Genomic DNA, 13241 nt, shown 5'->3' on the forward strand with positions numbered 1-13241 from the left:
ACAACCTCCCACCAATAGCCAGAATCTATTCAAAGTCTCCCATGTGCCAGACATCACGCTAAGTGCATGCTGCGTGTGCATTCTCAGAGACCCCACAACTCTGTGAGGTGTTGTTAGCCCGTTTCACAATTTAGGTAACAGGGCAAAGAGAGGTCGACTTGACCACGATGACACAGCGGGTTGGTAGCGGAACTGGGGCCCTGTGAGAATTTTGACTCCAGAGTCTGTATTCTTGAACCCCTTTCTAGACCTCAGGGCCTAGAACAGAGGTAACTGACTGCCCAGTAAGAGTAAAGGGCATTGGGGGCAAAGTTAGAGGCTAGAAGTAGTAGCTATGCATTAACACTCTGGACTTTGTCCCTTTGTCTCCAAGGGAAAAGAAAATATCTTTTTATTGTTGAGGTTAATTCCCTCCTACAGCCGTGGATCCTGAAAACCATTCGTGTTCTATCAACATTCTGACGTACTTTTTTTCGCCTTTTATGTAATTTCATATAAGTGGAGCATATAAACGGATCGTACAGTACATACATGCACATAAATTAACACGATCCGCTCATAGGAAATTGATGGACTATTCGAAGTTTATAGGCATGGTATATATATTTACATATATAATGTAAATATTATATATTTATAATATATATTTATGTATAAAATATGTGTGTTTTATATATATGTCACTATATATACTATACATATGAACTTTTAATAGTCCATCGATTTTATAATAAAGGGATCGCATAATAATATATAAGCTTTTAATAGTACATTTCAATATATTCTTTTCCATTTAAAAAAAATTTTTTTAGGGGCGCCTGGGTGGCTCAGTGGGTTAAAGCCTCTGCCTTCAGCTCAGGTCATGATCCCAGGGTCCTGGGATCGAGCCCCGCATCAGGTTCTCTGCTCCGCGGGGAGCCTGCTTTCTCCTCTCTCTCTGCCTGCCTCTCTGCCTAGTTGTGATTTCTCTCTGTCAAATAAATAAAATATTAAAAAAAAATTTTTTTTTAAAGATTTTATTTATTTGACAGAGATCACAAGTAGGCAGAGAGGCAGGCAGAGGAGAGGGGGAAAGAGACTCCTTGCTGAGCAGAGAGCCCGATGTGGGGCTTGATCCCAGGACCCTGAGATCATGACCTGAGCCAAAGGCAGAGGCTTAACCCACTGAGCCACCCAGGCGTCCCTACTTTTCTGTCTTTATATATACTTTTGTGGTATAATAGTCCATTTCTTTTGATCACTAATGGTATCACTAAATGAATAGTACAGTTTGTTTATTGATTCACCTGTTGGTGGACATTTGGATTGTTTTCAGCGTTTGTCTGGCGACATTTTTTCTTCAACAAACATTTGCCGAGCACTTACTGCTCTCTAGACAGGCACTGGAGAGACAAACACTGACAAAACACAGGCTCTTCTTGGGGGAAAGACGGTGGCAGACACGATTACAAAGCGTGTGTTGGGTGAACTGATGGAGACGGGTGGTGTGCTGTGTTTCCTAAGCGCAAGGGAGGGTGTCTCTCCTAGAAATGCTGAAGGAAGCGGGACAAGTCAGTAGTCAATAGCCTTCCGAGAGAGAATGCTGCTGACCTTGTCTTGAAGCGTAGCCTTACAGTGGTAAAAGAACCAGCCGGTGGAGGAGGTCAGGGGCCTTCCACGGATGGAGCAGCGCGGGGACGACCCAAAGAGTTGGCAGTGGTGGAGGACGCGAAGACACGAGCGGGAAGGCCGCATCGTGGGAAGTTGCGTACCGTGGCACCGGATGGGCTTGTGAGCAGGGTAGAACACAGGAGGAACGATGGCTTGGGATGGATGATTCAGGGACCTAGGAGCAAGGGAGCAGGTGCTCTGGGAGGCAGGCCAGCCCGCGGGCCTTCTTTGAGTGCTCAGCTCCCCGTCCACAGTCCTGACACCAGGGCGTCCCAGCGTACACCCGAGGGGATGGCAGCCTCCACTCACCAAAGCCGCTGTCAGCTGGGGTCCCTCTGACACCGTCCGTTCGCCCCTGTTTGCTGCTTCAGCGTGTTTAGATGGTGGCCCCTGCAGTTACCTCAGTAAGGAGTATAACATTCAGCAGGTCCCCTGAGACCCCTTTGGAGAGCTACTATTTTTCACCTCTGAATGGATTTTGAAACCGTGGAAATGAGCCACAGGCAAAGCTCTCCCAGACCATCTGGGCTTGGGGCAGTGGGCTCTGTGGGGGCGGAGTCCCTCTTCTAAACCCTCAACCCCACAGCTGAGCAGGGGCTTCTGCTCAGCTGGGGAAGGGTCTCTAGCAGAGTCTCTCTGAAATCAGGTACATGTTTGCTGGGAAAGAAAAACGAGTGGGAGAGGCAGTAAAGAGGGTGGACCTGGCGGAAGGCCCAGCAGTAATAAGCCCCAGGTCGGTGGTGTCTATGGGTTCAGATAATTTCATTCAGGAAGTACGGCGCCTGGACTCACTGGCGCCCAGGACCCTAGGCGCGGGACGGCAGAGCACAGGTAGCAGTGCAAGGGGTCCTGGGGAAGTCTGAAAGGTCATCCTGGGGTTTTCGACGGTCTCTGTCAGGAGGGATCCTTTCACTATTGTCTTGAAAGGATTTCTTCCTAGCCCTTCCGCTCTAAATGTGTTACTTCCCTTAAAAGGGAAGTATTTTATTTATTGTTTTTAATTAATGTTGCTTTTTGTTCTTTGAAGAGAGCTTCAGTATAACTAGTGGCTGTATATAGCTAGCCCTCCCCAAATTCCCAACACGGTCTTTTCGGGATGCAGTCGGCTTCAGAGGTCATTGGCGGACATTCTTTTATCACTACCCCTTACTCCTGGAGGCAGCAAGTCAGGATGTTCTCATTCACTTGCTAGAAGAGCAGGAAAAGGGACCATCATTTATGAAGTATCTATTCTATGCAGAAACACTTAACATTAATCAAGTTTAAATATAAATATGTATATATTGAGACTAGGACTCTCACAGAGAGTTTAATAATTGTCAGCTAGGGGCGCCTGGGGGGTGCAGTTGAGCGTCTGACTCTTGTTTTCTGCTCAGGTCATGATCTCAGGGTGCTGGGATAGAGCCCCCCATCAGACTCCCTGCTTAGGATTCTCTGCCTCCCCCTTCCCTCTGCCCCACCCCTGCTCACACATGCACACGTGTGCTCTCTCTCAAATAAATAAATTAAATCTTAAAAAAAGTAATTGTCAGCTATTACTATTCTACATCGTATTTCATTCTTCTAGCCTCTGTTTCAGGCAAGAAAACAAGTTCAGAGAGGTTTCACGACTTGCTCAGGGACACACAGCCAGTGAGCCGTGGAGCTGGGATACAAACCCAGGCCTTTACACTCCTTACAGCCATTTCCACCTCACTGTACTGCCTTCCAATAACAGGGACCTGCCAAGGAACACACGACATTAGGAATTAAGAACTTTGAACACTCAGTACAGCACTTAACCTCATGGGGTGTCTAATACGGGTTTGTTAAATCCCATGATTCACTTCTCTGGAAAACTGCACCCTTTTTCTTTTCAACATTTGTGGATCAAAAACCACCACAATGGTAACTAAGGTGTGTACTTAAAACATGTATCAGAAAGCAATGCCTTTTTTCATGGCCTGAGAAAGACAACATGACGCTCTGCAGGGTTTCTAAAACTTTAGCAAGTATGAGACTCACCTAGAGGGCTTGTTAAAATGGAGATCGCTGGGCCCCACAATGCAGCAAGTTTATGATTTAATGGGCTTGGGATGGGGCCAGAAATTTACATTTCCAACGAGGTCCTTAGCATTGTGGGTGCTAGGGAGAGGGTGTTAGGTTCAGAGTTAGAAACCCAGGGTTGACCTTGGGTTCTGCCGGTTACTTGTGACTCCATCTCGTTTTTCCATCTGCGATGGAATAGCACTAGTAACGCCTATTCTTTTTTCAGGATTCCTGTAGGTTTCTGTACGATTTTAAGACCACCTGTGGTCCTGCAGACCTTCTGGGTTCATTTATCCAACCATCCTGTGTTCCTAAAGTACATGTTGGGTCTGTGCTTGGGACTGATCACGTGCTTCGCCTTCCTGAGTTTATATCCCAGGGGCTACACTGACGTTTCACAGATTCCTTTAGTGATGTTCACTGGCCGAGAAGCTGGGAAAACTAACAGGCCCTTTATTATTTCAGGGTGACCAAGGCTTTCCAGATGAACCCAAGGAAAGTGAAAAATCTGAAGCTAATAACCAGACAACAGAACCACAGCTTAAGGAAGGAGGCCAAGTGGTAGCACTCTTCAGTTACGAGGCCAGCCAGCCAGAAGACCTGGAGTTTCAGGAAGGGGACATAATCCAGATTCTATCAATGGGTAGGTCCTACTCCTGGATCACAGAAACTAATTTCCATGTGAGCGGCAATAAGTCCAAGGGAAGAGAGGAAGAAACATTAATAACCTACAAGCCAAACTTTAGCCGTGGTTTCAGTGTCCTTCCTAGCTTTCAGCGGGAGGGAGCAGAACGGAGCGCTCAGCCTTTCCATCTGTTGCTCCAGTGGGGAGGGAAGCAACAAATGACAAGACTCAGCTGACATTTTGATCGTTAAAGATGGCTGTTTCAGGTGGGCCTGGGTGGCTCAGTCGTTTAAGTGTCTGCCTTCGGCTCAGGTCATGATCCTGGGGTCCCTCTCCCAGCCCCCTGGCCCTTTGTTCTCTCTCTCGATGTCTCTCGAGTAAATAAATAAAATCTTAAAAAAAAAAAAAAAAAAGATGGCTGTTTTGGAAGCCATGCTTTCTCATTCCCAGAGTGAACTGATTGGAAGGTGGCTGGAATCATTTTGTCTTTGCACCAAGCCATAGGATACTTTTCTTTGAATTGATGTACTTTGTAAAGATCAAAGAAGTGGGTAGATTTTTGCCTGACAAGAAGCTACTCAACATTGCTTTGTGTCTCTGGTGACTTTCCTGATCCTGTTAGGAATCTAACACACTAAAAGCTGCAACAGTATTAGGTAGAGAGTTCTAACTCAGCTCTTCTCCAACTTCAGAATGCCCAAGCACCCTTTTGAGAGTTAAATAAAATTCCTGGCCCAGCAACCGGATTTGATTCAGGTCTGGGGTGGGGCCCACAAATTTGCATTTCTAACAGCTTCCAGTGTGATGCTGATCTCCCAAGGGTGAGAAGCACCATTCTAACTTACAGTTTGACATAATCTGTATTTCTCTACTTCAAGAGTCCCATCAAAAGCTTTGTTCAAAACAGCAGAAATATGCATTAGCAATGCAGAGTAGTGAAAACAAACACCATTACCACTTATGACAGAAAATCCAACAGATTAAGAAATCAGATTTTAAAGTTAATGGGGTAGAGAGTATGCAATTGCGTGGCAATTAACTCAAAATATGAGTCATGAAGTAAAGAAGCAGGGTGCCCTGGCTGTGCCTATCTTCTAACAGGGGACAGTAAGACTTAGTAACTCCCAGCACCATTTTTTTTTTTTTTTTTTTTTAAAGATTTCATTCATTTAGGGGCGCCTGGGTGGCTCAGTGGGTTAAAGCCTCTGCCTTCGGCTCAGGTCATGATCCCGGGGTCCTGGGATCGAGCCCCACATCGGGCTCTCTGCTCAGCAGTGAGCCTGCTTCCTCCTCTCTGCCTGCCTCTCTCCCTACTTGTGATCTGTCAAATAAATAAATAAAATCTTTAAAAAAAAAAAATTTCATTCATTTATTTGACAGAGAGAGATCACAAGTAGGCAGAGAGGCAGGCAGAGAGGAGGAAGCAGGCTTCCTGCTGAGCAGAGAGCCTGATGTGGGGCTCAATCCCAGGACCCCGGGATCATCACCTGAGCCCAAGGCAGAGGCTTAACCCACTAAGCCACCCAGGCGCCCCCCCAGCACCATTTTTTTAAGTGTCAATATTAACCAGCCAGCTACACTGTCCAGTGTTGGGGGTGGGGAGTGAGGATAGGATGAGATCACAGAAAAACCTGGGTAGATATGAGAAAAAAAGGTGGTATATTCCTTACTGTGTCTGACTCTTGTTTTCGGCTTAGGTCATGATCTCGGGGTCCTGGGATCTAGCTCTGTCTTGGGCTCCATGCTCTGCGGGGAGTCTTCCTAGTTTTCTCTCCCTCTGCACATCCCTGCCATGCTCTCTAAAATAAATCAGTCTTAAAAAGAAAATAAATCATAAGGAAAATACTGTTGTAGGACAGTGCTGTATCAAAAAATCCATGTATAAGTGGACTTTCACAGTTCAAATTTATATTGTTCAAAGATCAACTATTTTTTTTAATTAATTTTTTTTTGAGAGAGCGTGAACAGGGGTAGGTGCAGAGGGAGAGGAGAGAGGAGGGAGGGAGGGAATTTTTTTTTTTTTAAGATTGTATTTATTTGCCAGAGAGAGCGAGCTTGGGAGAACAAGCAGGGGGATCCCCAGGTAGGACTTGATTCCCAGGTCCTGGGATCATGACCTTGAGCCAAAGGCAAATGCTTAAGGGATTTAGCTACCCAGGTGTCCTGGGGGAGGAGAATCTTAAGCAGGTTCCACGCTCAGTGCAGAGCCTGATGCAGGACTCAATCTCACAACTCTGAGATTATGACCTGAGCCGAAATCAGGAGTTGGATGCTTAACTGACTGAGCTACCCATGTACCCCAAAGATGAACTGTTTCTAATTAATGACTTGTCCTCTGCATGTAATCAGAATAAATATTCCTAACATAGGTCAGATAAAACTGTTCTGTTATTTAAAAATATCCTATCTCAAAATGTATTGTTTAATTTCTTTTATCTTATTTTTCTGGCAACTTTTTGAAACATCTAATTGATTTTCTGTATTTTACTCCTCCATTATATAAGACAGAAACCAGTAAGACAGTGGAAATCCTATGTTCACTTTTTTCTCTCATGTCACTTTCCAATAGACTCTTCCCTGTTAGCACAATTGGGGGTGAAGGACTGCCAAAGATCTGTGTGGAATATGCTGGTGACATTAATTCTCCCGTACTGGTTTTAGAAATTGATGTATACCTTTCCTTTTATCAGTGAATGAAGACTGGCTGGAAGGAGAGTGCAAAGGGAAGACTGGCATTTTCCCCAAAGCGTTTGTTGAAGAACATGCAACTACAGATTTGGAAAGCTCTCCTAGAGGAGTCTAGGATGTTCCAGAACCTACAAAGTGGGAGAAAAGTAACTTAATCACTCATGAGGTTTGGCAGGCACCTGCAGTACACTGTAGGGAGACATCGCTTTGCGGAAGTGTTAACTAATCTACTTCTGCCACTGAAAATGTAACCTGTTACGCAATGATGTAAAGACTTACCGTGATGATGACCCTGGTGGGTGGGGTGGGGTGAGTGGGTAGAAATGTCTTCTAGGGTGCTGATGTTTCTTGCTTGGAGTGCTGGCTACCCAAATGTGTTCACTTTGTAAAAGTTCACTGAGCTGTATACGGATTATTGGTGCCCTTCTATATGTGATACCTCAATAAAAAACTTATAAAAACAAGACATGCAGAGTGCAGGCCCAAGGCTGAAGTATAAATACCCCTATTCCTGTACCACAGCAGTCGCAGACTCCTCCTAGAGCCTGAAGTAAATTTACGGGTCATTCAGATGGCAGACACACACAAAATTAACTTTCCTTTACTCAGAGTCTCATTGCTTGAACAAAATCTAGACTTAGTTTTCAATTCTATACAGAATTAAAACACTAGGATCACATCTCTTCTACCTTCTCAGGAAGGGACATTTGTTCAGAGTTCAATACTGAGTATGGGCCACTATCACCTGAGTGACGCAAAGAAGCCACATTCAGGAAGCCATTTGGTCAGGACGATCCTGCTGGTTAACATTTTACAAGATGGACTGATACACGTGATAGAATGCTAGGGTTTTATTTTGGTTACCATTTAACCAAATGGCTTGATTTTTTTAGGGTTAACTTGGGGTTAACAAATACTAGACTACAGAACCAGCCTTCCTTTCCCTCCCTCCCTCCTCCTTGCACAGTGCGTGTAGCTCCGTGACCATTCAAGTGCACGGGTGCTTGTGAAGCGCGGACGGAATCAACACGGCAGTGAGAGGCTTTCCGACCAGCGTGAACACACAGACTGGCAGGCCGTGGCACTGACCTCCAACCGGCCGCCGCACGCCCGGCAGGCTACTACTGGAAACTTCGGACGTAACTGTAAGAAGTGCAGCCTCAAAGCTAAGAACACTAATTACTGTTGGGGCTAACCAGACTCTGTGATTTTTAGACCAGAAAGAGAAACTCTCTGCACTGTCCCACTGACAGTAAAAACAGGGATACAAATGGAGGGTTGTTAACTTCCTTGCATAAACCAATCTTTATTTATTAGATAAAAGAGTTTTGACAGTTTCTTTCTACCCGTCCCTTTCCATAAAAATGCACACTGGTTTGGAATGCTACTAAAAGCACAAATAACCCTGAAGCATATTCAAGTTCTGACCATCTCTGCTTTCTCCTAGATGACTTATATAAGTAGTTTAAATACTTGGCTTTTTGTTTTTGTTTTTATTAACATATGATGTATTATTTGCTTCAGGGTACAGGTCTGTGATAAATACTTGTTTTTTTGTTTTTTTTTTTTTTAAGTAGGATATTCTTCGAGGTTAGAAAAGAAACAACGTACACACAGATCTGGTTGGAGAGAACATGGTTTAATTAAAGGCAAAGCTGATTTCAGCAGCTGCAGGTCTTGCACAGACAGACCAAAACAAAAAACAAAACAAAACAAAAAAAACACAAGAGAAAGTTTACTACACAAAACCAGTTTCTGATGAAGATTCTCCTCTCTCGCCTCATTACTCCACACTGAGGATGGTAAGGCGAGAAACCCTGCCCCAAGAGTCAGAAATCATTCCAAACACCAAATTCTCATGCAGAAACAGGGCTTTATGGGATGTGGGCAGTACCAGGGGTGAGACAGTGAACCTGGCTAGCTCATCTAGGGTGCGAGAATCAGGGACAGCGCAAACACTGGAATGTCGCAGCTGCCTGAATGCAGAGTTCAAACACACAAAGTGGGTCAAGGTAGTGGGGAGGGAGGCTTGAAGGGAGGGGATGGAAGAGAGGCAGACACGGGGAAGGGGGCTGGAGAGAAGCACAAAGGGTTTCATATTGCCATTGGGTTGGGGGGGCTTCACCCTTTCAGACCTTTCAAAACAAGAACAGAAAAAAAAAAAACCCCCAAAACCCCAAACCATGTCAAACTTAAAGAGCAATAATGTAAGCATACGGGGCTCCAACCACTCTCTCTGAAGAGCAACGAGCATTAATCTCACCCCTTCCATTGCTGGGGTTGCCCAGACTTGAATGACAACCGGGGCTCCTGGATGTGCTTTGCTCTGCAGCTGTCTTCCAGTTTGTAAGTCCCACACTGACTCCACACACTCACACACACTCCCCCTCCCCCAGGGAGAGCAGCTGACTGTGTACGCGCACGTGCGCGCACACACACACACACACACACACAGAGACCTCCCAGAAATAGACCTTACCACTAGCACAGCAATTGGACATTTAGCTTGTTTCCATAATTTCCCCTTAAAATATTACTTTTCCAGGAACTAACAGAAATGCTGTCCTTCTGTTTCTATACAAGTAAATTTTCAGTCCTCTTTCCTTCTAATAAATACCAAATAAAAGTTTATCTTCCTTTCTTTCGCCTTTTCCAGAATGGACTTCGTTGTGTTCTCTTCTGTGCATGCTGCACACGTGTCTCTGAACGTGGAGGTCGGGAGACGCAGCTGGGCAGGGGCCTGGCCCGTTGTGCGTTACGCAGACGGCACTGCTTCCTTCCTCCTCAGACTGTCCTTTGGGCCCCAACTGCTGGACCCCATGCTGTTGCTTCTTGGCGAGATGTTGTACACATTGGGAACAGAAACAATTACTAGCAGACAGCGGAGGGTAGGAAAGGGATGGAGGTAGGGACAGGAGGAGGTGGGTGGTAAGCAGGATGGGGGTCACAAAAACCAACCAAACAAAAAATAACCACACTGAAAGCTTCTACCTATTAAAATGGGTCGGGCCACGAATGGACCAGCCTGCCTTCTGTGAGACTGCTTGCTACGCTACTGTAAAATGTACAGGAATCAAAAACATGAATTTAAAGTCCTACAGCAGTCATCTGCCAGTCCAGCCCAGCACCACCACCCACACTGCGTCCTCGATTGGGGCTCAAGCACCTACAGAGTGAAGGGCATCTCCTGCTGCAGTCTCCAGGCCAGGAGGGTGCCTGCCAGAACCTTCTGAGTGAAGGCTGAGGCCTCGGACGCTCCCTCACGGAACACTTCTCCTGGCCGAAGAGGTCAGCTTCCCCATCCTGTCACCACCAACCTCTCACAGGAGCAGTGGACGGGGCTTTCCCTGCTACACACTGACTAGAAGCAGCACATCTGTGTGGAAGAATTCAGTGTGATATTTTACTACTGAGAGTAATAGCAATAATAAAAGATGTTCGGGAATAATTTCAACTACATTCTCAGTCAGCAAAGCAATCATTAATGGATTCCTATTTTATTCCCCAAAGAGGAAAAAAAGGACTGAGAAGTTCCCATTGGCTTCTCCCATCTGCCTCCCCTTCTCAGCTTTCACTTCCCTTGTGGCTGGGGACATGCACGATGGAGAAGGTGAGAGGCGGTGATATCAGGTAACTGAGTGAGACAGACAGCAGCTCCTCTCTCCCTCCGGAAGGCCCCAGGGGGACGGAGAGTTCCCGATGATTTTTTTCTTTTTGTTGCACTGCGGACATTTCGTGCACACTCAGCGTGCCGGTGGAACGCTTACACCCTCTCAACAGCAAGAAACAGAAAAGAGGGCTGCCACCTGCAGGGGACTGTATGGGCCAGTCCTGCAAACCCAACATGCCATGGTTTATGGAGCCTTCATTCCCAGGGTTGCCACTCTGGCCTCAGTGTGGAGGGTTCATGGTGCCTTGTCCCCGCTGCTGTTTCTGCTTCTGCTGCATTAACAGCTGCTCCAGAGCGGAAGGTCCAGGATGCATCATGGAACTGGACCAGATAGACTGAAAAACAGCCCAGAGCTTGTCAGCAGAGGTCAAATGCCCCGAAGTCTGAAAGGGGTTTGTTTCTCAATCCTCGCCAAATATAAAGGCGTATGTGTTCCAAGATCCCGGCCCCGAAAGCACCCAGCTATTAGACAAAGCTGTTGTAAGACTATCTTCAAGACCAGTTAGTTCCCACTAAGATTTTAAACCAGAAAAGGTGAAATACTTTTTATTAAAACCCAGTGCTACGTGGGACCTCAGAATATTTACAATAAAGATTTTAGGCAAACAAAACATCTCTAAAATTAGATACCTTTCTTTCATGCGTTCACAAAAGGCTTAAATCAAACATTCCTAAATGAATCGTCTTAACCTTGCAATGCAACTAAAACCTTTTCTCTGCCCCCCGTGAAGACAAAACTCTTTATCACTAGTGAGTTCACAAGTTAAAAAACAACACTCCTAGTCAAGAATCTTGTAAGGCAGACCATGTTTCTAGGACTTTGCTAGATACATGCTATGAACTGATCAACTCTAAGGGTTTAAGGACTAAGCCTGGCTATTTACAGGAACAAAAGCAGAACCACATCTTTCGTGGTTCTTGTTCCCAAAACTCACTTACCTTTAGGCTTTCCATGAGGACAGCAGAGGAATCCTCCATGGAAGGGCCATGGCCTGCCCAGGTGCCACTTGGAGTGCTGGCCTGATGCCAACTGCTCTCAGAGGATGATGTCGCTGAGAGATAGTCAATGCCAAACCCACCCATGGCTAAGGACGCAAAGAGAGAATTCAAGATGTTCTGTCATCACCAAATACCAAACACCAGAGAAGGGCAGAGTAAGTGATTCATTTTCACTAGACAATGAAGTCTGGATCTCACCTGGCTTATCAGTTTTCCACCGATCTGCAGTTCTCCTATCCCTGTTATCTGGAGTTCCAATGGGTCCAAAGTTGGAGAATGGAACAGAATTATGGTTGTGTGTTGGAGGGGAGCTTGGCAGGCTGCTTGGGTTAGAGGAATGAGGAGACTGGCTGGCTGGTGTTGAATGATCTATTAAATCGCAACACAAGACATTAACAGATGTTTCACAAACAAGTCAAGAACTAAAGTTTCCTATAGATCTGCTCACTTCCATTCTACTAAAGATAACTACGGGGCTTTGGGAGAAAAGCAGAATCAGGGCCTCCAAAGGGAGTCTGCCGGATATGCTAGTTTGTCTTACTGCACATATCTAAGGCATAGTCCTTGCTTTAAAAAAAAAAAAAAACCAAAAAAAACAAAACAAAACAATTTTATGCATGCACTATTCTGGCATGCCTCTTTCAGGTAAATATCTACCAGTCCTCTCTACCAGAAACAGAATTGCCTTATATAAGAATGACTATTAAATCAAACTCCATTAATAAAATAGAGATTCAAAAAAATCTATTTTAAAGTGCAACTTTTCCTGCAAAGAATATCTATAAACAAAAACTAAAGAACAGTGGTGCCTGGGTGGCTCAGTGGATTAAGCCTCTGCCTTCCGCTCAGGTCATGATCCCAGGGTCTTGGGATTGAGCCCTGCATTGGGCTCTCTGCTCGGCAGGGAGCCTGCTTCTCCCTCTCTCTCTCTGCCTGCCTCTCTGCCTATTTGTGATCTCTGTCAAATAAATAAATAAAATCTTAAAAAAAAAAAAAAAACTAAACTAAAGAACAGCTGGAAATCTTAAGATAGAACCCATATTTTTCTCTCTTACAACTCTGCTGGTTACTGAGGATATAAAAAAGCCTTTTTCAGTGGCACTTATTATGTGAACTGGCTCATTAAGCTTTTTTCCTATTTTCTTTCAGAAACTAAAAAAAACCTAACATTTATAATCACAAAATCATACTAAATCATCATCAATCACAGTGAATAGGAAATGCAAGGCCTGTAATTTAAAGACCAGTCAATACCTGAACTGGCAGGAAGTGATGGAGACCAGGGGGTCCCTTCAAAGAGGGAGTACAGTGATGTCTCCTGGGGGGCCAGCGAAGGATTAAGCTCTGTTTTAGAGCTGGTTGTCAGGTTTTTCCCATATACCTCATTGAACACGCTGTTATTTGGGTATCTTTCCTGGAAGACAATGACAACCAAGTTGTAAACTCACTCCAATGACAGAGATTTAAGAAAATGTCATATTCATGTTCTCGGATGCTTAAGCATCTTAAGTGTATTGAGCTTTTCTTAACAAGACAAATTTTGAAGGCTTTTATCTCAGTTTCTTCTGGTTTTCCTGTTAA

General features: G+C 45.0%; 2 protein-coding genes across 6 annotated transcripts in view; one reads left to right on the forward strand and one right to left on the reverse strand.

Annotated features, from left to right (window-relative positions):
- The window catches only part of NCF2 (neutrophil cytosolic factor 2), a 30024-nt gene extending 22386 nt beyond the window's left edge, over nt 1–7638 (forward strand). The window contains exons 14-15 of the mRNA XM_045983691.1: nt 4144–4321; nt 6994–7638. Of these exons, the coding sequence (XP_045839647.1) occupies nt 4144–4321; nt 6994–7106 (291 nt within the window). The 3' untranslated portion in view covers nt 7107–7638. The remainder of the gene's footprint in view (nt 1–4143; nt 4322–6993) is intronic.
- Nucleotides 7639–8611: 973 nt separating this feature from the next.
- SMG7 (SMG7 nonsense mediated mRNA decay factor) overlaps nt 8612–13241 on the reverse strand; it is a 91844-nt gene continuing 87214 nt past the window's right edge. For all 5 annotated transcript variants that reach the window (XM_045982760.1, XM_045982763.1, XM_045982761.1 and 2 more), the window contains 4 exons: nt 12915–13074; nt 11859–12029; nt 11601–11746; nt 8612–10996 (listed from right to left, as the gene is read on the reverse strand). In XM_045982760.1, coding sequence (XP_045838716.1) covers nt 10883–10996; nt 11601–11746; nt 11859–12029; nt 12915–13074 — 591 coding nt within the window. In that variant the 3' untranslated portion in view covers nt 8612–10882. The remainder of the gene's footprint in view (nt 10997–11600; nt 11747–11858; nt 12030–12914; nt 13075–13241) is intronic.

The sequence above is a fragment of the Meles meles genome, chromosome 17, assembly GCF_922984935.1.
Source record: "Meles meles chromosome 17, mMelMel3.1 paternal haplotype, whole genome shotgun sequence".
Classification (NCBI taxonomy): Eukaryota; Metazoa; Chordata; class Mammalia; order Carnivora; family Mustelidae; genus Meles; species Meles meles.